This window comes from Macaca nemestrina, chromosome 8, assembly GCF_043159975.1.
Source record: "Macaca nemestrina isolate mMacNem1 chromosome 8, mMacNem.hap1, whole genome shotgun sequence".
In the NCBI taxonomy this organism is placed as follows: Eukaryota; Metazoa; Chordata; class Mammalia; order Primates; family Cercopithecidae; genus Macaca; species Macaca nemestrina.
The window spans coordinates 132,500,668-132,523,464 of NC_092132.1; the positions used below are offsets into that span (position 1 = coordinate 132,500,668).

A 22,797-nucleotide genomic window follows, 5' to 3' on the forward strand; every position below is an offset into this window, starting at 1 on the left:
AGAGCCGTGGAGTTGAAAATGACTGTGTCTTCAGCACGATTCACAGTGCCTAGCTAGTCCTCAGTATCAGGTGAGAGTGAGGAAAGCTAGAATCTGCCAGATTTCTCAAGTCTGTTTGGGATTCTAGAACCATGGCATCTCCAAAACAAGACTATAGTAGGCCGGGCACAGTGGCTCACGCCTGTAATCCCAGCACTTTGGGAGGCCAAGGCGGGTGGATCACGAGGTCAGGAGAATGAGACCGTCCTGGCTAACACAGTGAAATCCTATCTCACTAAAAATACAAGAAATTAGCCGGGCGTGGTGGTGGGCGCCTGTAGTCCCAGCTACTTGGGAGGCTGAGGCAGGAGAATGGTGTGAACCCGGGAGGCAGAGCTTGCAGTGAGCCGAGATCGTGCCACTGCACTCCAGCCTGGGCGACAGAATGAGACTCCATCTCAAAAAAAAAGAAAAAAAAAAAGACTCTGGCCATCAGAGTCACACAAGGTGTTGGTGCGCATGGAAAGACTCTGTTCTGGAACTTTATACTCCTCTTGCCTTCTTAGTACTTGCTTTGTAATGCTTTTAATTAAGCAAAAAGAAGAATAAATTCTGGTACATACTTGAAGAGCTGTTAGCTCTCTCTCCTCTCTTATTTTTACTTTGTTTATAGCTAGTATCAAACTAGCTATACACTTGAGTTAGCCCTAGGGGAAAATGCTTATCCATGCATGCATGCATCTGTTCATCCATCTATCCATCCCAACATCCATCCATCCATCCATCCATCCATCCATCTCTGCATCCATCCATCCATCTCTCCACCCATCCCTGCATCCCTGCATCCATCCATCCATCCATCCATCCATCCATCCATCCATCCATCCATCCATCTCGCCACCCATCCATCCATCCCTGCATCCCTTTATCCATTCATCCATCCATCCATCCATCTCTGAATCCATACATCCATCCACTTAGTCATGTACTGTTTTATTCATCCATTCAACAAATACTTTCTGAACACCTATTCTGCAATGAACACAAAGCAGGACTCTGCAGTAAGTCTTATGGAGAACAGAAAGATGAGTCAGAGGAGCTAAGCTGCCTCTCCAGAAATAAGGCATGCATCTAGATAACTCCCATGCAAAGTAGAAAACTACATGTACCAGATAACATAGTATAAAGCACTATGAAAAGTCACAGAAGAGATTCCTCCTGCTGGAATGTCAAGAGAGGGGAAAGGGTTTAGTGGAGGAAGAGGTATTTGAGGTAGGCCTCGAAAGATGCCCAGTTTGAGATCAAGCAAAAATGGAAAAAGGGCCTCCTGACAGAGAAAGCAGCCTAAGGTGGGGACATGGGGATGTACTGGGCCTGCGGGGAGAACAGCAAATATGGCTGGATTGGAGAACTCATGAGGTTGAGATGCATTTGGGACAGGAGGTCGAGGCCAGATTGTGGAGGCCCTGAACCCAACCTAGGGTTAGGTCGTAATCTGTTGGCAACAGAGGGGCACAGAAGGCTCAAAAACTTTGTTTAAGCAAAGAAGTGACACAACTCAAGCAGTGTTTTGGGAAAATGAATCTGGTGGCAGCCTGACAGCCAGATTGGACAGGCAGAGCCGATCCATGTTCACGGGGAGACCTGTCCGGAAGCTGCAGCAGTAGTTCAGCAGGGCACTGTGAAGATCTAGACTTGGACAGGAAGGAGAGAGGGCAAATTGGAGAAACCCTAGAGGCAGAATGTGCAAAGCAGGACTGGATCTGGGGCACCCATGGCGGAGGCTGCAAGTCTGAGAAACTGGGAGAAGGAGAAAGGAGGAAGTCACTTTGACAGGTGAAGGTTGTGGTGGGTGCAGCAGGGGAACAGGTAGGAATGTCCAGGAGGAAAGGAACCTACAGAAGAGGACAGGCTGGAACCAGAGATGTGGGAGCCATTTGCCTAGAGGTCATAGTCCGAACACGAGATTGCCAAAGGAGAAAGAAGGTCAAAAACAGCATCCTGGGAACCTGGGGGACTGAAAAGAAATAGCCAGAGATGGCACAGTCAGAAAGAGAGAGGAAAACTAGATGGCAGCTCCCAGGGGCCTAGGAGTCTCTAGTGGGTCTTTGTGTTTTCAGCATAGGGTCTGATACACAGTAAATGTGCAAAACATATTGAGAGAGAGAATGAGAGGGAGGGAGGGATAGAGGGAGGGGTGAGAGAGTAGAACATCATGGAAGCCATGTGTCACCGTGGAGAAGGTGAGAGAAGTGCTTTTCCTCCAGCTTGAATGTCAGGGCCATAGTGGCCTCCTGGTTAGGGATTGGGGGGTGATGAGGGTGCTGGCAAGGTGGTACAGCCATGGGGAGTGGCCCTTCCAAGAAGTGTGATAGAAGGGCAGGGTCATTTTGGAGGAGGCAAGATTGGCCTAAGGCCTTTAATGTGTTTTTGCAGACAGCAGAGAGGGAACAGTAGACAGGAAAGACTGAGGCTGCAGGGGGCAGTGGGCACTAGGTGGGCGGAGCAAGATGGCAGCAGGAGGGAAGGGATCAAGTTCATGGCCAAGTACAAGACTGGCTCTGGGAAGAAAGGTTTCCTGGAAACAAAGATAAGCTGGGCAGTGGCTCATGCCTATAACCCCAACACTTTGGGATGCAGAGGTGGAAGAATCACTTGAGCCCAGGAATTCAACACCAGCATGGGCAACATAGAGAGACCCTATCTCTACAAAAGAATTTTTTTTTAATTAGTTGGGTGTCGTGAAGTACGCCTATAGTCCCAGCTACTTGGAGGCTGAGGCAGGAGGATGGGTTGAGCCCGGGAGGTCAAGGCTGCGGTGAGCTATGATCATGTCACTGTGCTCCCTGGAAAGGAGAGGATAGGGAAAGAAGTTGGGTAACAACCATACAGGGCTTCCATTTTCCCAGCAAAAGTGAGAGATGGTGGCCAGGTGCAGAGGCTTATGCCTGTAATCCCAACACTTTGGGGGCCAAGGCAGGAGGATCGCTTGAGGCCAGGAGTTTGAGGTCAGCCTGGGAAATATAGTGAGCCCTGTCTTTATTTTTTAAAAAAATGAAGAATTATCGGGGCATGGTGGTTGCACATCTGTGGTCCCAGCTACTTGGGAGGCTGAGGCAGGAGGATCACTTGAACCCAGAGGCTTGAGGCTGTAGTGGGCTATGATTACACCACTGCACTCCAGCCTGGGCAACAGAGTGAGACTCTGTCTCAAAAAAAAAAAAAAAAAAAAAAAAGAGAGAGAGAATTAAGGTTCTCTGCAGATCTTACAAGTGAGTCAGAGGTTTGGAGGGGTCACTCAGAGGAGCCTGTGCAGCTGCACACAGAGAGAGGCCGGAGGGAGACTAGATAACTTCAGTGTGTTCTGGAGCCTGGGGGAGGCCCTGGAATCTTCCTGGAACACCAGCCAGGGGAGGGGTACAGAGTGTGACAGCAGCTATCTGTCAGAGTGCTGGCTACTCAGAGAGGTGGGAGGTGAGTGGCCCAGGGTGAGCCATGTCTCAGGAATATGTGGTCATATATCCCCATACTCACACGTGCACAAATACCGTCCCAGAGGCATGGGCGCCCAGAAGCATGATTTGAAATCCTGATGGTCACAGTCACGTTAACAGCTGCTATTTATAGAATGTCTATGTTACGACTGGCACTGTGCTGGGCAGTTCACATTTTTTCTTTCTTTTTCTTTTCTTTTCTTTCTTTCTTTCTTTCTTTCTTTTTTTTTTTTTTTTTTTTGAGACAGGGTTTCACTCTTTTACCAAAGCTGGAGCACAGTGGCATGATCATAGCTCACTGCAGCCTCGACCTCCCAGGCTCAATCCATTCTCCTGCCTCAGTCTCCCGAGTAGCTGGGACTACAGAAGTACTCCACAACACCCGAAAACAATTTTTTTTTTTTTGGTAGGGATGGGGGTCTCCCTATGTTGCCCAACCTGGTATCAAATTCCTGGGCTCAAGTGATCCTCCCCACGAGGTCAGGAGATCCAGACCATCCTGGCTAACATGGTGAAAACCCGTCTCTACTAAAAATACAAAAAATTAGCCGGGTGTGGCGGCACGCACCTGTAGTCCCAGCTACTTGGGAGGCTGAGGCAGGAGAATGGCGGGAACCCGGGAGGCGGAGCTTACAGTGAGCCAAGATTGTGCCACTGCACTCCAGCCTGGGAGACAGAGCGAGACACCGTCTCAAAAAAAAAAAAAAAAAAAAAAAAAAAAAAAAAAAAAAAAAGTGATCCTCCCACCTCTGCCTCTGAAATGTTGGGATTATAGGTGTGAGCCACTGCCCAGCCCATCTTTGTTTCAATTTAACCCTTACATTCCAATCCTGTGGGGTTGGCTTGGATTGGCGAGTATCTCGAGTATCTCGTTTGCACATGAAGAAGTTGAGACTTGAACAGGTCAAGTAGTTGGTCAAGGACACAGTACTGTGTGGAATCTAAGCTCAGGTCTGTCTGACTTCTAAAACCATTCACCACACGATACCGCCCAGGCAAAGCTGATGTCAGTCACTGAGCCCCTGGCCTCTCACCTCTGCTCTGTCCCCAATCCCTTCTTGCCCACAACCCCACTGCTGGGTCTTGTCCTTTAGCATCTGGGTCTGCTTCCTGGGGTCAGCCAGGGCCCTGCACCCTGGCGCCACCCCCTGCCATTTGTTAGAGAGCATGTTGGTTGATAAATTATTTCCACAGAGGCAGAAATTTGGTCCTACCCCTTGGGGGACATTTGCATGTAAACATGGGCCTAGCCTTAAGGCATAAAGTTTCTGCTGGTTAAATTTTAAGCTGTCAGAAGGCCAGCAGGGAAAATGTTTGGGGGTGGAGAAGAGTGTGTGTATATGTGTGTGTGCATGTGTGAGGGAGAGGGAGAGACAGAGAGACAGAGAGACACAGAGAGAGAGAGAGAGAGAGAGAGAGAGAGAGAGAGAGATATTCCTCAGCTTCTCTCAAATCACACCCTGCCTACTCCACCCACAAGCAGCCCCTTCCGTCAAAGCTCACTTCTCCCAGGTCAGTGCCGGCTCACTCCACCTCGTCCAGTCCAGACCCCTCTCCCATCCACGCACCCCGCCTGCCTGTGCAGGCGCCCCCAAGGTCCCAGCGACCTCCGTGCACAAAGAGATAGAAAGGGCGAGCTGCAGCAGGAAGAGGGGAGGGATGGAGGAAGAGAGAGCACTGCAGAGGAAGGCAGGTCCAGGTGACGGAAGGGACAGCTCAGCTGCCCCTGGCCCTGGTCGGAGGCCAGCTGTCTGCTCGCCCTCCATCTCAGCCCCACCCTCCCCCAGCTGTGTGTCCCTGCCTTATCTGAGCCACCAGCCCAGCCCCACCTCACCCACCACCCTCTCCTCTCCACAGCTCCCTGGGATGTGGGTGATAAGACCTGCCCACTGGGCCTTCCGAGTTTGTGCCCACCCATCCTGGCGGGCTCTTCTTCCAGGCAGAAACTGATCCAGACCGTGGCTCCCCTGGGCTTTTAGAAATGAAACCTCCGCAGGCAGAATGGCAGCTTCGGGGTAGGGGGCCCCTGGTCTAGCTGTGCTCCTGTCTCCAGCCAACCACTACCTGCTTGGTGCCAGCCCCTGTACTCGGGACTTTCATACATCCTTTCTAAACCTCACACAAAACAACGTTCTCCTCATTTAGAGATGAACAAAAATGAGGCTGAAAGGTGAACTTGCCGAAGGCCACCCAAATAGAAGCCAAGCCAGAATTCCTACCAGGGCCTGCCTGAGGCCAAAGCCAAGTGCTCTTTTCAATGAGTACCAGAGAGCCCACTTCAATCAAAATGTGGGACTTGGGGGTCCCACGTGCTAACCTTAGACAGTGGAGCCACCCAGAGTCCTGCTCACTGATGGCATCTGTAGAAGAACAGCTGGGAGTCTGGGGGCCTCTGGCTCTGGGCCACACAGGCAGCAGAGTCCAGCCAGGCTGGAGGCCAGCCGGTGCAGACAGTAAACGAATGATGAAATGAGGCAAGTCATCCAAGCGGGCTGGCATCTGGTGGGCAGGGAACTTTGCCCCGCTTCGCCTTCTCCTGTTTTGTTCACAGTGACTGCCTGGCCCTCTCTCCCTTTCTTCCTCCCGTCTTTCTGCTTTCTCTTCTGGTCCCTTTTCTTTGCTTTCTTCATCTTTTCTCCCTCCCTCCCTCTTTCCCTTTCACCCTCTCCCCCACCCGGCCCCACCCCTGCAGTTACTGTGGCAACAATTCAATGCCAGAAATAAAGGCAGGATCCAGCTAGGTCACCAGTTCCCAAAACAGCATCCCGGGCGGGGAGGGGCAGGGAGGGTGGAGCAGTGCAGCACGGCAGGGCAGGGGCCAGGCGCTCCCATGGGTGCTGTGCATGCGTGTGATGTGGGTGGGGCAGGGCACCTTGCTCCCCCCTCCCCCCACTGGAAAAGGACACCAGGAGGCTGAGGCCTGCTCTGGGCCAGTGGCTCTTCAGAGGTGTCCCTTACTTAGGCCAAGCCTGAACTCCGAGTCTGTCCTAAGGTTGGCAGAGCCTGGGGACTCCCTCCTCTTCTCCCAGTTTCTCCCTCTCCCCTACTCCAATGTTTTTTACCCTTGTGTCTGCTGCGATGAAGGTTCCCCTAACCCAGCACTACAGGGCACCCTCTCACACTCGGATAAAGGACCAGGCCTGGGTGGGTGGGGAGCCCAGAGTCCCCCTGCTCAAGGCCTGCCCTCCCCTGTTCTCTTGATAACAACAAAACCGGGCCCAGATGCCCCCTCCTACCTCTCTGGCCCACCCAGAGACGCATCTGTGCAGCCATCTTCTCCTAGGTCTCTCTCTGGCTTGGTTTCTATGTTCCCTCTCCACTCTCCCTCTGAAGAGACCCCGCTTTCTGCTTTCTGCATCCTGCAGCCCCTCAGGCTGACTGCTCCCCCTCCATTTATAGCTGGTCCTGTTGTACAAGCAGGACTGGCAGAGCTGGGGGAGATGCAGCCTCAATTCAGCTTTCTGGATCCTGGGGCCTCCCTGTTCCAGTCCCCACAACACCCAGGAGCTCTAGAAGAGGGATTCTGCACACATCCACCCACGGGTGGACAACTTCATCCAGGAGTCTGACATCTGACCACGGAGAGGCCGGCAGCACCACACAAGATGGACAGGTGGGCACAGGCAGAAGCACCTGCGCTGAAACTGTTGCAGGACTCATGCACGTGGGGAGACTCCAAAGCCCTGTGTGCCAGCTCACGCCCCCACTCTCCCATCAAGGCCCCCTCACAGTGACACATGGTGCTGCCAACACCCGCTCGCACCCACCCACTGGTCCTGTCCCTGGCATCCATCCCAGAGTTGTGCACGTGTACAGCAACACACACAGAGCCCTCCACTTACCCAGCTCCGGAGGCCTTCCCTGGGCTCCCCATTCCCAGAGCCCAACTGCCTTCCTTGTCTTGGACCTGTCCCTGCTCCCCTGACTCTCACAACCAGGCAACCGGTCCCTGGAAGGGACACACTGGGTGTGTCTGCCCAAGATAGGGAGCTGTGCCTGCTGGGCCCTGAGGGACAGAGCTAGGGAGGGGAGCCCCGGAACCCTGTGGGGGCTGCATGTCTGCTCAGCCCTGGCCCCCTTCAAGCATCCCAGCGGCGGGCACAGGGGGAGAACTGGGCTTGGGCCTGCAGCTGTGCCCTGCCACAGCCTCACTCTTCACTCAGCCCCACCCCAGCCTGGCCAGTCACTGGCTGGGAGCAGGCTCTCCTCCCACTCCCCCTAAAAAGCAGGCTCCAAATAAACAGCCCCAGGCCCCTAAATGTACTGCTCCAACCCCCAGAGCATGTGGAGTGGTTGCGGGGAGGCCAGCAGGCCAGTATTCAGCAGACAGGGAATGCTCCCCTGCCCACCCCGTGCCCCCACAGTCCATCCCTTCCACTGCTGGCCTGCTCAGCTAGGTGGGCCGGGCAGAGATGCTAACGAAGAGGGGATTGGGCTGGGAGCAGTTCTCATCCTTGGGATGAGAACACCCCAGGCCCTCTTCCCCAAATCAGAAGAAGGTTCCATTAGATCAGGCCCAGCTAGTCCCAGGGGCCGGCCCATCCTCCCACTGGACAGGGACCACCGTGGACTCCCCCCAGATACCCTGCCGCCACCCAAAGCCTGGCTCACCAGCAAGCGCTGTGGCCCACAGTGCCCACAGAGGGGAGTAGAGGCGGAGACCCTGCCACCTACCTCTTCCCAGACAGTGTGGACCAGACGCTCTGAGGCCACAGAGGCCCGAGAGGCGTAGGCCAGATCCAAGGGCTGCCACTTCCCCCAGGAGCCTAGGTAATAGGCGTCTCTTCCAGGAACCCAGCCGCGCTTCCCCGGAGCACAAATAACAGGAAAAAAGCCGGCTTGGGGTGGGTGGGTGGGCGGGGTGGGAGCTGGCGAAGGAGGGGAGCTGGTCTCGGTTGAGCGGTCTGATCTCCCCTCTGGGTCCCCACCCCCCTTGCCCCCACCCTGCTTCTCTGCAAGCCACGACCGCCTGGATCCCCCGGTGCTGGGGAGTCCTTGTCTGGGGGCGGGCGGGCAGGCTGCCGGCTCCCCCACGCCCTCCCCGCGCCCTCCCCACCTCCAGCTGATAGCGTGTGGCTGGCGAGGGTGTGTGTGTGTGGATGTGCGCGCTCTTCCACCAACACTGCAGCTCAATCCATTTCAAACAAGAGGAGCATTAACCTAGCGTCATGACGAAGCAGAATCAGCCAGCACTGTCCTCTCCCTTTCCCACACCCCAGTCTGCAGCACTCACACTCACACACACCTACATGCACCCAGAGTCCCTCAGCCTCCTCCTAAACAGCCAGAGTTCAAGTTGCTGTGGGCAGTGGGTAGGGGGAGGGGGCTACTGATGACCCAGGGGGACAACGCCTGGTTTCTCCAGGCACCTGCACCTCCTACCCTATTTATGACCACCCCACCATCTGACAGCAGCAACTGAGGCTTCTGGGGCCCAGCCTCTCGAGGTGGGGGTGCAGGCACAGGCCAGAACTGGTTACCCAAGGATGAGCTCTCTCCTGGGAGGGCAGAATGGAGGGATGCAACCAGGTTCTCAGTACTGAGATGTGGGCTGGCCCCTTGGTAACCTGAATCCCCTGGGAACTCCAATGGGATGCGGCAGAGAGAGAGAAGGACCCCATCTCTCCCTAGGGCGGCTTCATGAAAAATGAGCTTCCTGCCCGGTAACCCCCGGGTCTGGCACAGAATTTACAGGCACGTGCCTTCCCTGTCTCTAGCAAAGCCTCAACCATCCCAGGAGCCTGTCATTGGCCTTTCGGGCCCCCTGGGCAGGACAGGGAAGGGCAACAAGCCTTGCCCTTGACCCTCGCCCTGGCCCCAGCGTCCTCTCCACCTCCACACCGCAGACTTGCCTACCTAGGCAGCCCTCACCGTTGCCCTGGCAACCCTGCCCACAGCTGGTCAGCTGATGGTATCAGCTGTTGTTGGGGAAATCTAGAATCTGGGGAGGGGGCTCTGGGGTGTCTGAATGGAGAAGCACAGAGGGAGGGGCTTGAGGGAAGAGGCCAGGAGGGGACAGAATGTATCTGGCTGGTGGGGACAGAGAGGACAGTAACCTGAGGGATGGGCTCCAGAGAGAAGGGAGGAAGGAGGGAGGCAGGTGGCTGAGAAGGAAGACAGAACACAGGCTGAGCTGCTGCAGCCGGGTGGGGGTGGCTGTGAAGGTATAGAGAAAACCTGGGGGTGGGGGATGAAGCACGGGATCCGTGGAACTGTGGAGAAAAAGGCCAGGAGAGTGATGTGGGAGGGGGCATACCTTTAATGTGGCAGGAAGGGGCACAGCCTTGGAGGAGGAGCCACCCCGGCCATTGCTCCACAACCAACCCGGCCTCAACCCAGCCTCTCGGCTTTCTGTACCTTCAACCCCACCCTTACTTCCCTGTAATCAGGGGCTGAGAGTCAGAGGGGAAGCCCCAGCCCCACTGCAGCCCTAGATGATCTCTCGGTCCCTCCAGCTGACCAGGTACCGGGGGCTTTGACACCTCAGCCCTTTAGGATTCCTGATCCCTGCCGCACCCGACCTGGGTTCCTCCCCTGCCGCTGCCCCTCTCCCACCAGGCCCCACCCCAGGAGAGCTGTCTTCTGGTGCGAGGGTCCCTAAAGGTAGAGCTGAAGTGAGCTGATGCCAGGAAGGACACTGTGGCCAGGGGCCTGGAACGAGGTGGGTGATGAGGAATGTGTAGGACCGCTGGGCCTGGCAGGAGGGGTGCCTCCTCCTATCGAAACCAGCACATGTAGGGCTGAGTCGGGGGAGTCAAGGGGAAAGGGCGGAGGGGAAAAGGAGGGGAGGGTGCTCGGTACCTTCAAGGGCCCAGGGCGTGGGGCAGGAGCGCAGCAGCCTCCTCGGTGACATACACCTCCATCCCTCCGCGCATCTCCTCTCCGCCTCCCGTTGCCAAGACAACCTGCCGGCAGCTCAGGCCCGGCTCAGCTGCGGCGGCAGGGAGGGGGGAGGAGGAAGCTGTGGCTCCCGCTGCCTCTTCCTCAGAGATGGAGGGAGGGGGCCTGAGGGTGTGTCCTCAGTGCTGGCACTGGGGGTTAGGGGACAGCTTCAGGAGCTAGGGTGCCCAGTGAACCCCACCAAGTGCCCCATCCCCCCACTTCCCTTCATAAGGCTCTAGAATTGGCTCTAGGGGTGACCTCAGGAGAACCCTAATTCAGGGCCGGAGAGCAGGCCAGTCTTGAAGAGTGTGCAGCACTGGGGAGAGTCCCCACTCCAGGAAGCCCAGTGTGGAGCTCAGGACGGTGACAGACAGCAAGGCAGGGACAGTCCTTGTGCTGAAGGGCCAGAGGGGTTGCTTCAGCAGGGTGCAGAGGCCCCTGGGCGCTGGCTGCACTGGGCACTTGGCTGCGGGCCCCACACCTCTGCCGTCTCTACGTGAGCACCTTCACCTGGTCCCAAACCCTCTCTCATTCCACTGAGAAAAGTCAGGGCACGGGACAGCTCTCTTCCAATCCCTCAAGGCCCCATTCCCACTGTCCCCCACCACGCCCGAGTCTCACATTCTATCGGAATGTCTCTCCATGGGTGGGGCGGGCGGGCCACCTTGGGCAGGAAGAGTGATCAGCCCAGCCAGGCCTGGACCCAAGGGGATTGCAGAGTGAGAGCTCCCTCTGTCGACCTGAGGAGTGGTAACTGCCAAGGTCATTTTGCTGCCAGGGATTTGGGCACTGTGTGTGTGTGTGTGTATTGGTGCTGGGCCTTCAGAGGGGCGGCAAGGGGACCCTTCTCACCCATGCCATCCTCTGCCCCCACCTCATCACTGTCCTTGTCCCATGGAAAGACTGACTCTGCCTCCAGCCTCCTCCCCCTGGGAAGGCCTCTGACCCCTCAAGGCCGACTGAACTGTACTCCCCCATGGCTTGTCTGAAAGGGGAGGTTCTCCCCTTGAAAGCTGGCAACACTGAACAACAGGTGCCTGTTGGCTCGGGCCCCAGGCGGGTGGGTTTCCTCAGCTCTGCTCCGTACCCAGCAGGCAGGCGGTGGCTGCCAGGGCTCTCGTACCTTTGGAAGTTCAGGAGTTCTCAAGACCTTGAGGATGGGCGCTTGTGTCCACAACACGGGGCCAGGGTTCCTGTGTCTCTCAGGTAGGGGGGTCCCAGGCCCCCTGACGCCCCATTCTTGGCTCCTTTCCCCACAAGGTCACTGGTGCCAGATGTCCTGGGCGGACTCCGGCCCTGCTGCCTCCTCCCTCCCCCAGGCCCTCTCGATAGGCTTCTCTGTCCACATCTGGTCTGTCTCACTCCAGTGCCCCCTGGCCCCACCCCACACACCAACCTGCTGGGCGGGGGAGCTATGTAAATATTAACTTCTGGAGAGGTAGAGCCAGGGCACCTGGATACTCAGGGAGGAGGGAAAGGGTGACAGAGACCTGAAGAAAAAGAAGGATGAGGGCCCCAAAGTCACCATTCTCATCAGAGATTGGAAGCCATGTGCCCGTGCCTCCGGACATTGGACTCGGCTGCCCGGACCCCAGAGCCTCCATCCTCCAGCATGCTGCCACCAGACCACTGCATTGGGCCCCCGCAAAGCCCCTCACCATCTCCTCCCCGCCACAGCATAAGGACCAAACTCTTCATCATTTGATCCAATCACTTCCTGCCACTTCTCTACACAAATTTCAGCTCCAGCCAGGTAGACAGACTGTTCCCCTTCCCCAGAGGACACCTCCCATTTCCCCGCCTTGATTCTCATGCCTGTTTTTCCTCTCATCATTTTCCGCTCTGTGCATATTTTCTGCACTGAAATGATGCAAACCCCAGGCCTTCCACAAAGCTCCCGCAAGCACCCCGGCCTCTGCTCTCTCCTGCCCCAGAACCCACGATGCATGGGCAGGGGAGGGAGTGGAGAACCTTGCATGCAAAGTGTGGAAGCCAGGCAGAATCTAGAGTGCAGTGCTCACTAGCTGCGAGACCGTGAATGGCCTGGCATCTCTGAGTGTGAACTCATCCACATGTGCTACATGGGAACATCTCACCGCCCTAAAGAAGGAGTGCAAGCAAATGTGCCCTGAATGTGGCCTAGCACATCTCCTGAGCTCGGTACATATTAGTTTCCTTATTTCCAATAATTCTTGTCTCCGCTTTACGTCTTTGGGGACGTACGAAAAACAAACAAAAAAAGTTGCTTTGTTATGTCATGTGTAAAAGAAGGATTTCCAAAAGTCCCATCAAAGAACAAATAATTGCCTTTTTATGGGTTTATCCCTCCAATTAAATTTCAAGTGCCTTGAGAGCTCTATCTTGTCTCTCTTTTTTATTAACGGAAGGATTAGCACAGGGCTTGAATGTTGTGGCAGAAAAATAAACACTGGGACTAACTGCTTAAGCCCCGGCCCCACCCACGTCTGCCAAAGAAGGTGGGAGAAGGCAGGATTCCGGCCTCTCTCCTGCCTCCGCCTAGAGGGACGGTGGGGTGTTGGGATAATGACTTCTTTCTGGGGCTTCAGGTGGTGTATTTCCTCAATAAACATTTACCCTGTGAACATACTGTGCTGGGCAGTCAGGGAGGAAAAGATGGACTATTTCTACATCTGGGGCACTTGCTATTTAGCGGAATCATGACAAGTACATACATCATGACAGTTCTGGACTAGCTGTGACATGTACCATAAGGCAAGGGCAAGTGAATGGCTGGCAAGACCAGTGGTAGTGGAGACAGTTGCTCCTCCCCGGGTAGTGCCGAGAGCCTATGGAGCAGAGAAGGAGCCTGCGGTCTGGGGTGTGTGTGTGTGTGTGTGTGTGTGTGTGCGCGCTACAGCAGGACACGACAGGTGGCAGGAACCCTTTGAATGAGGATGGGGACATGCTTGCTTGATAGAGTTCCAGTTTTCCAGCATTCTTAAAGGGTAGTTGTGGGGCTAGGGCCGAACAGGGAGACTGGACAGGGCTGGATAGGAGTCTTAAAGATGACGCTAAGGAGTTTGGCCGGGATAGTGTGGGCTGGGTAGAGCTGTGGTTGTGGTAGAGAAGGTAAGTGGAGCAAACTCGGATGTACTGGAGTAGAGGGCGGTGTTGGGAGGCACAGAGATGATGTAGGGAGCGAGCAGAGATTTAGACAGATCCCAGTGAGGTCTGGCCACGGTGCAGAGCCCCAGAGTTTGGGAGGGAGCAGTCACGCGCAAGGAGGGCAAGGAGGCAGTGGCTGAGATGCTGAGGTTGCTCAGAGAGGCAGCTGGCAGACGGAGAGCAGAGTGGGAGGGAATCTTGGGGAAGGGTCCTCTGTGAGGAGCTGGGAAAGAGAAGCCAGGCAGGCCAGCCAAGGGCAGGCCGAGGGGGGTGGGGTGTGGCTCGAGGAGAAACGGTTCTTTACCATGGCAAGCGCTTGACGCTGAAGACACTGAGGACTGAGGCAAGGCTTTCGGCTTGGTCCCTGGAAAGTCACTGTCTCAGCATCAGAGGGACAGGGTTGAATAGACTGATGTAAGTGGAACCAGTTTGTGTGGCCTAAAGAGTGATGTCTCCCTCTGACGACCTGCTTGGCTCCCCTCTGCCTCATCAGGCTGTTTGGAGGACGGGACGGAGAAAGGGGAGGTCAATTTGTGAGCCATTCTTAGTGAGAGTTCTTGGTAATCCCAAACTGGCGTGAGATTTGAGGCACTGGTGGCCGCTGCTGCCACCTCCATCCACCTGGTCACATACTCCCCTAAAGGGATTCATGTTTCCCCAACAGCAAGGGGCTATTAGCAATTAGCCCCCTGTGGCTACTTCATGCTCACACCTGCATAGACCCGGGCAGTCAGAGGCAAGCAGGGTTGCTGAAGCCAGGTGTGGTCTGAGGACCTGGGGGAAGTCTCCTTCCTCCCCACCGCCTAGATGTGCATGTTCAAAGAGTCCATTTGAAGTGCCATCATTAGGGATCTATTCTTTTGGCTTCTTCCTTTTAGCATCTTCGAGGTCACCACTAGTTCAGGGGGAATGAGCTGAACAGACTTCCAGAGCCTGAAGAGCCACCTGGGGCATGGCAGCGCCTGGACACTGGGCAGAGGCGCCGAGAGGTGTGGTGAGGAGAAGGCTCAGAGTCCAGCCAGGGACCCAGGGACCCAGCGCCCCAGGGCGAGAGCAGGCGCTGGACACCTCGGGGATGGGGTGGGATGAGGGCACTCCCTGGGACAGCACAGGCCTCCAGAGCGGCCCTCCCTCTCCGTTCTCTGTCCCTCCCTGCCAGGTCTCACCTCAAAAAGCAAGAAAGAAAACAGTGAAGGCTTTCTGGAGCCAGCCCCCAGAGGCCTGTCGGTACTGGGGAGGTCAAAGAGAGGGAGGGAGGGGCCGGAGAAAGGCCGAGAAGAAAGCAGAGGCAAGACAAAGGGCCCCGTCCACCTTTGAAGCCGTCTCTAACCCGAGCGAGGGAGGGGCGGGGGTGGGCCGGAGAGCCCGGCTAGCGGGGAGGCAGTCTAGTTTTAAAGAATGTCTCAAATTCCTGCGGAAATCAGAGGGATTGTAAGAGGCCCCCTCCCCAACACACCTCCTTCCCAGCCTCCTCCCCAGCCACCCCCCAAAGTCCAGTCCTCTACACCTGGGGGGCCCCCAACCCTTTGTCCTCAAGTAATTGCTGGGTGTTTCCCCCGTTAAGTCCCATTGAACTCGCCAGTTATCAGCTGTGGCTCCAGACCACCCTCCCAACACACATCCCAGAAAACTACCCCCAACACGGCGCGGTCTTCACTGGGATTAAGGCTCTTTGTGATGGGGGAGAGAAAAAAGTAACCTGGTGAAAAGCAATTATGACGAGCAGTAGGGAGAATGTCTGTCCCAGGGCCGGGGACCTCCCTCTTGGCTGCCGCTGTCCCCACCTTCTAAATTGCCCCGTGGTGGGGGTGTCAGACTCTGCGCCAGCCCTCGCCATCAACTAGGACTGTAGCTGCACCCACCTCCCATTTTCACTGGACCAGGGCCCTTCCCCACTTCCTCTTTCCTTATTTTTAGGCCATTCTAGGGAGCAGAGAGGAGAAGGGATGTCTTTCATCCTTCCCTCTCCATAATGCCCCTCCTCAAGGTACTCTCAGAAGGAAGAGGGAGGGGAGGGGGTACATCCTCATAAGAGAGGGCTCAGTGAGGGAACGGGAAACGAGGCTGGGGGTCATCCTCAGAAGAGAGGGCTCAGTGAGGGTAGGGGAAACTGAGGCTGGGGCCCCAACCCCAGAAGAGAGGGCTCGCTGACGGTGTTCCCCCTGAAGAGCTGACCTGTTGGGGTGGGGGTGGGGGGTGGTCCCTGCGAGGAAGGACCTCCCCCTCGACAAGATTAAAAGCCAACGCACTGAAGAGGCGGGTTTTATCGCCCCCGAGTTCCACTCCCCACACGCACACCTGGAGGCCCCTGGGAAAGCCCACCGGAGAAGCTGGGGTGGGGGCAGGGCCGCCCCTTCCTCCCCGCCCCTCTGTCCCCCTCCCCCCCAGGCCATCCGGGCCCGGCCGCAGCCTCTAATTGAGATTTGCCCTCAGGTGTGGCCCCCGCCCCGGCCCCGCGGGGACCCGGGAGGACAGGGGACGCCTTCTCGCCCCCTCCCCCTTCCGGCCGCCCAGCCCCACTCCCCGCCCCCGCCCTCCTCACCGGAAAAAAAGCAATTTCGCTGCCTGAGGAGGCTCCTGGCGTCCGCGGGCCGCCCGGGCCTCGCCGGGCTCCGCAGGGCCCTCGCCCGCGTCTCGGGCCTGGGGCCCGGCTGGATGCACGTCCCGGCCCCGGCCCCTCTCGGGGCTTGGGTTTTCTTCCCCAACAGGTAGCACGGGCCGCGCCGCGCGAGCCCAGGAAACCCGAGCCCGCGCCAGGGAGGGGCCGCCCGGCCTGGACGCGCCCTGGACCGCCCGCCTCCCGCGGGGCCGAGCCCGCCGCCTCCCGGGGGCCCCAGCGCTGCGGGCCGCGCCTGCACCTGCCGGAGCCACGCCCGGCCGGGGAAGGGCAGGCTCGTTTCCAGGGGTACTTGGTGGTCGGATCCCCCACCCCGCTTCAGATAACCTATTTGCAGGAAAATGGTTTTATTCCGGGGCTGGGAGTTGGGGGTGGGGTGCAGGCCTGGGTCGTGGAATGTGAGGAGTGGCCAACCCTCTATTTTCCTCTCTCTCTCTGTCCCTCTGTTTTCCTGAAACAAACAAACAAACAAAAGTCCCTTCCTACAGTCTGGCCAGGAGGAGTTTGGGGGCTGGGGGCAGACTGAGGGAGATCCGTGGAGCAGATTTTGAGGACAGCCACCTCCAGACAGTTGTCTGCAAGGCCTCCAGTCGCTGACCTTTCAGCGGGCTTCAGGAGCCCGGCTGGGAGGCCGGCAGAGGCTGGCAGCCTGAGATCAGGGTGACACTCAGTTCCTCTCCAGAGCCTGCCACCCGTCCGGGAAGGGGGTGCTGTACCAGCCGCCCCTGGGGCACTGGCCTGCCCCTTCCCAGCTAGGGGCTCGGATGTTTGGCGGCCCTCAGGGTCCTTCCTGGGGGATCTGGCTCCCCTCCAGCCACCCCAGCCCAGTCCTTGGATTAAGAAGGGAGGGGGGTGGGGAGGCGCCCAGGGGCTGCTGCCCCCTGCCTCCCAGACTACGTGAGGGGCTGGGGCCGCCGCGTGCGCTTGGTCCGGCGGGTGGGGGCGGAGCCCACAAACTCGAACTGCTTCTGCTTCTCGGCATGGTTAGGGAAGGGCAGCTGGCCCTGGTAGAGGCGCTTGATGAAGTGGGCCTCGCGCTGGTTCTGGCGGCTGCGGGAAGCCTGGCGGGGCCGCCCCTGCCTCGTGAAGGCCATGAACCAGCCCTCGTGCCGGGCGTTCTGGAAGGCCGTGTAGTTGTTCTCCAGCACGATCTCCGTGAACACGCAGTCTTTGCTCTTCCCGCTGGGCTGCGGGAGAAGCAAGGACAGGAAGGGCATTTGGCCACCTACCCTGGTCTGGGGTGTTGCCCTTAGGGCCTATGTTGGACGACTGAGGAGGGACAACGGGAACAACAGGGCCGTGAACCCAGGGAACTCTGCCTGGTGAGATGGCATCCTAGTTAGAGAGGCAACCGTGGCCAACGCGAACAGGCTTTGTGGATCTGAGTTGCAGGCTTGTCATTTAGCCGTCCTGTACTAGGCTGGGCCTCAGCTTTCTGAGATGCAGGTGAAGATCAAGGTCCTGCAGCAGTTCCCAGCATGCCTGGGCCCTTAGCACTGAAATGCTCATGGAGCCTAGGTGAGTGGTGCTGCTGAGCATGGGAGAGGAGGCAGCAGCCTCCAATGAGAAGAAAGAAGGGTGCCAGCGTGGCCACCCATCCCACCCTGTCAGCAGTCAGGGGTCTGTGCCCATTTCTACAGACAAGAAGCCTGAGACTTGACAAAGATAAGCAAACCAGAGGTCATTTGGTCAGCAACAGCCGAATGGGAAGATGGGATTGCCTGGTTTCAAACCAAGTGGAATTCTCCCACCCAGCAGGACTGGGCCACTGTGCGCTTCAGTTACAGGAGCAGCTGCTTAGTGTCTGTCTTGCTAGCTGGAGCCCACTGGCCCCACTGAACTTGGGGGAGTTCCTGTCTTACATCTGTGCCCCACTTTCCACCCTCAACAGCCTTTAGTCCTCCACCCAGAGGCTGCAGTGTCAGGTAGATGCTAAACTCCTACTGATGCCTGCTGGAGAAATACTCCTGACATCAGCCCCGCAGATCCCAATGGCTTGCCAGTCCCCTCAGAGGGCTAATAGAGTCCCAGGGACTCATTTAAATAGAGAAACTAGACCAGGCTCAGTGGCTCACGCCTGTAATCCCAGCACTTTGGGAGGTTGAGGTGGGAGGATCGCTTCAGCCCATGAGTTTGAGACCAGCCAGGGCAACATAGTGAGGCCCTATCTGTACCAAAAAAAAAAAAAAAAAAAAAAAATTAGCTGGGCATGTGCCAGCTACTACTTCAGAGGCTGAGGCGAGAGGATTGCTTGAGCCCAGGAGTTTGAAGCTGCAGTGGGCTATGATTGTGCCACTGCACTCCAGCCTAGGTAGCAGAGCAAGACCCGGACTCTAAAATAAAATAAAGAAACCAGAGAGGGTGGGCGGGCTGAGAGTCGGATGGGAAGTCTTTACACAGGAGGGTGTGGCTCAGAGGAGAGAGGGGAGCTTGATGCCTTATATGTCCCCACCCCAGTAGGGCTGACTCTCTGTTACTGTTTCCAGTCTCCCAGCCTCACCTTCCCGATGAGCTTGCCCCTCTTGTTCATACAGATGTACTTCTCGCTCTCAGCCCCTTTGATGCGAACTCGGCTGCCAAATGTGTCCGTCTCCACTATGAGCTTGGCTGTGGTGGGGAAGGGGAGAAAGACCTCCGTCCATCAGGGCTGCCAGCCTATGGCTACGGCAGGGGACCACCCAGCCACACTGACCTCCAGACTCAGGCGAAGGGGTTGGGGACGCTCAGGCCCTTGGGGCCCTCAGCCCTGACACAGGATCTGGGGATGGACCAGGAGGTGAGGCAGGGCGGAAGTGAGGCAGAGTGGAGGTGTGGGTGGCCTGGGGGGAGGGCCAGCTCTCACCAAACTTGTTGCCGTCCTCAGCAGTGGCGGAGATGCGACGCCCGGTGACCTGCACGTGCTTGCCACTGGTCCGGCTGTAGAGCTGGTACTCGCGGATCTGCCGCCTGCTCAGCTGGTCGGTCATGGCGCCCTGGTCCCTCACGTACTGGTTAAAATTAGGAGACGGGTGATTCTCCCCCTTTGCGGTTACCAAGGGAAAAATAGTGTCAATTTGCTTTGGGTGACACCACCACTGGTCCATCCAAGGGAGAGGGGTGAGGAGGTGAATGTATTGGGGACAGGCCAGTTGTCCTGCAGAGTGAAGTGGGCATGTGGCCATAACCTTCCCAGGCTCCTGGGTGAGCCGGTCATAACTTCTTGGCTTTGCGTCTACCTTACAGAAGGGACTGGGGTCTGCCCAGGCTGGGGGACACTTATTGACAGAACACAGCCCTGGAATCAGGATTCTGGGAGCTGGAAAGAGCCCTCGGGGTTCTATCCCATCCTCATATTCTATGAAGGAGGTGCACAGGGCACACAGCTCATTAGGGACAGAACCGCTGTCCCCGCCTCTTAGACCAGAGCCTGTCATCTCCCCCAGAACTCCAGGGACATGCTCCATTAGCCAGGACAACCAGATTCCTTCCTCATCCTCTCCACTGGCCAGAACAGATGGTGCTGCGAGTTAGGGTCACCAGAGAGCATGTGGGGGACTCTGAAAGCTCCTGCAGGGTCCCGTGAGCATTTCTTCGAAGCACTAACCGTGGAATCCTGAGCTCATACCCATCTTCTCCCTGGCCTCGCCCCCTGGTGCTCAGGGCCCTTCCAGCGTTCCTCCCTCCTCTATGGGCTGGAGCTGGGGCTGGGCACTATGGGAGAACAGGCAGGCAAAGTGCCTCCTTAGCAGAGGGAGGCAGAGGCAGCACCAAGAGGACAGGCACTATCAGCAGTGGCCCAGTGGCTGCCCTTGCCAGGCGGCTCCTTAGCCACAATGTAACAGAGGCTCCCGGCCAGTTGGTGGGATGCGCCCGCCCACCTGCTTCCCCTTTGGGTTGGGGGAGAGGAACCATTTCCCCCCACACACTGTGCAAAGCCAGGAGGAGTACCGCCTCCCAGCTAGGTCTCTCCTTAACCATCTGTAAGGCTAAGTGGGAGAGACTCAGAGTACTTCCTCCTCTCCATCCTGCAAGGTGCGACCCGGGCTAGGTTTCCTGGCTGCTGGCAGCAGCCTCAGCTCTGGCAGGAGAATGCACCTTTTCTGTTGCTTCTCTCTCTACCTGGATGCTGCTGCCTGTGCTGGGACAGCTTTTCCTATCCCCTGCCCCAAATCCCTAATTCCACCTTTATCCCAGGCCCAACCTCAGCCATCTGGACAGAGCTAGACCCAGATCAGCATCTGTTAGGGGCTACTCTCTCCTAGGGAGGGGGTGGGAAATATCACCTTTGAGGCAGGGGGAATGAGGGAGCAGCTCTCAGAGCTGGATGTTTAACCTGCGCAGGGTTCACACTTCCTGTGCACCATTGCTCATTTCCAATTGCAGCTCCCCATAGAGCAGCCTTTGCTCAGCCTCTGCAAGACCTGCCCCTTGCCCCACCCTGGAGCATTTGGGGTGGGGGACCTGCCCAGCCTGCCCCTCCCTGGCCTCCCTTCCAGGGGGTGGGGTCCTGCCTGTCCCAGTCCCGCCTCCTGGCCCAGGTTCAGGCCCTCCGCCCCTCTTGGCCGACGGCCTCCTCTGGCAGTCTGTTCCAGGTCAGGAGCAGAGAGCGCCCCCCCGAAGCCCCCTCCTTTCCTTGTCCCCTTCAAGCCTTTCACAAAGGCAGCCCCACGCCCCCCCACAGCCCACAACCCACAAGTCCCTCTCCCCGCGGGACCTAGCCTGTCCCTTTCATGTTCCCGCTGCGGGAGGACCTCCCCTTCCACCACTGCAGACAGCTGCTTGTCAGACAGCCCCTCAAGCATGGCTGTGGTCCGGCCTGCTGGCCCCCCCTCCCAGGGGGGTGAGGGGGCACTTCAAGGGGGAAAGGACCGCTTTGCCACCTTCCCTGAGTCCTGAATGGGGCCTCAGCCAGGCCATAAACGCCCGGCCAGCCGCACCATTGTGCTAGTTCCCCTCCAGAACAGGTTGGGCCCACCCCCAGCCCCCTCCCAGCCAGGCTGGGGGCTTTCTTCTGGCTCCCCCTGGATGTGTGAAGCAAAAGGCCTGGAACGGGGCTGGAGCAAAAGGGGGAAGGAAGGGGGGGGGAGTTGTCTCTCCCTCTCCCACCCCCCCACTGCTTCAAAGGCTGCCCCTTTCCCTCTCCCAGAGAAAAGGCATTTACCTTCAAAAAAAGTCCCCACTGGATATGAAGAGAAGCGGGCCTCTGGCCTGGGAAAGCCAAGCGATCTCGCCCCAGAGCGGTTCTGGACCAGTGCATTTTAATAGCTGCACTTTTATGGAGGATCACAAAAAAGGGAGCAAGCCTCGCACTGGGGGCTGAGACTTGGGGGTGGGAGGTGTGCATGGAGGGAGGTGGGGGGCCGACTTGGGGTGGGGGAAGTGTGGAGAAGCAAACCCTGCATCCCGTCCCCAACAAACCTCTTTGGGCTTGACCTCTGTGCCCTCCAGGTGAGGAGTCACCTCACCCTGGCGAGGCATTCCGGACATGCTCACGAGAACCCCACACTGGGCATCCGTACTGATGGGAGTGGGGTGGCGAGAGGGACATATGAGTGGTTTTGCATCAAAACCTGTCCTTTCAGGTACTGGCAAACCCAAGCCTCACCTGAGCCATCACCTCCACCCGCTTCCAACCGCTCCAGGCTCCATCCCTCAAGTCCGGAGTGCCCACGCACTTAGCCTTCTGGGGGAACCCGGTGGAGAGGGAGGGAGAGGAGCAGAGACCCAGGGGAAGTGGGGAGGGTCCTCAGAGGGAGGACAGAGATAAAACCTCAGTCGGCCCCCTTCCTTGCCCTCCCCATCAAAGGCTCACTCCCCTCCAAACCTCAGTGCCTCCTGGACCCAGGGAGAGGCCAGACTCTGCCTCTGTCCACCTGAAAGGAGCCTGCACCCGCCCTGGTTAGGTGGGGTGGGAAAACTGGGGGAAAGCCGGTGGGAACGCCTGCCTACCTGAGTTTGACAGCAGAGAATCAGCAGCTGTAAGCACCTGTGCGGGGACAGGAGGTAAGCCCAGGTGTGGGTGCCAGCCACAAGCCTAGGGTGCACCCAGGCCCCCGCCCCCGTCCTGCCAGCCCCGCACACGCACGCGTGGGAGTCCCGGGAAGAGGAGGGCTGCCCTGAGGCTGGAAATGGCAACAAAACTCCAGTGGGAGAGGTAGCACACTTACAGAGTGAGGTTGGGCAGCAGGCGGGCGGCTCCCATCGCTGGAGAGGTTCCTCAGGCGGTTGCCCCCCTGCCCCCAAGCTCAGGAGCAGATGTGGGAAGTCCCCAGGGGTAGAGTCCCAGAGAAGCCAAGGTCTCTCCGAGCCACAGGTTTTCAGGGGGGCGAGGAGAAGAGAAAGGGGAGGAGGAGGAGGAGAAAAAAGAGGGAGGAGGAGGGGGAGGAGGAGGGCGTAATTGGGAGACTGAGGTATGAGGTGTCCACCTTCCTGGCCAGTGAGGCTGCAAAGCAGATGCGGGTGGGGGCGTGCGCGCTGTGCCCTCTGGGCTGCCAGTCTCTCCTGGGCCACCCAGTGCAGAGATGGAGCAGTGGGGGCCTCCTGAAGGAGGTGGCCCTGCTGTCTCCCGCTCTATTTCTGACCCTCACAGACTGGCCAAACTCGACGCAGGCAAACTCGATGTGTGGCAGGCAAGGGAGGGGGAGCCCCTCCTCCCCTCTCCGGGTCTGCGTCTCCTGCCCTCAGGTCTGGTGCCCCACCTCCCCAGTCTCCTGCCCTCAG

General features: G+C 57.7%; 2 protein-coding genes across 15 annotated transcripts in view; both read right to left on the reverse strand.

Annotated features, from left to right (window-relative positions):
- Positions 1-16,167, reverse strand: part of LOC105482092 (dematin actin binding protein) — a 34,429-nt gene extending 18,262 nt beyond the window's left edge. For 2 of the 13 annotated variants that reach the window (XM_071068532.1, XM_024792903.2), the window contains exon 1: positions 10,275-10,422. The gene's annotated coding sequence lies outside the window, so the exon portion shown is untranslated. Of the gene's footprint in view, positions 1-7,315; positions 7,406-8,147; positions 8,297-10,274; positions 10,423-16,023 lie in introns of those variants that run through there. The other 11 variants (XM_071068531.1, XM_011742021.3, XM_011742010.3 and 8 more) reach the window with 10 other exon arrangements.
- Positions 16,168-16,461: 294 nt separating this feature from the next.
- On the reverse strand, positions 16,462-22,779 carry LOC105482098 (fibroblast growth factor 17). Of its 2 annotated transcripts, XM_011742048.2 has the most exons (5): positions 22,245-22,779; positions 22,027-22,063; positions 18,941-19,118; positions 18,599-18,705; positions 16,462-17,285 (listed from the first exon to the last, which is right to left on the reverse strand). In XM_011742048.2, exons 1-5 carry the CDS (start codon positions 22,277-22,279, stop codon positions 16,992-16,994), a joined length of 651 nt encoding a protein of 216 aa, XP_011740350.1. In that variant the 5' UTR covers positions 22,280-22,779; the 3' UTR covers positions 16,462-16,991. The 2 variants fall into 2 exon arrangements, with proteins under 2 accessions (XP_011740350.1, XP_011740348.2); XM_011742046.2 differs by lacking the exons at positions 22,027-22,063; positions 22,245-22,779 and having other exon boundaries at positions 18,941-19,610.
- Between the last annotated feature and the right edge of the window lie 18 nt (positions 22,780-22,797).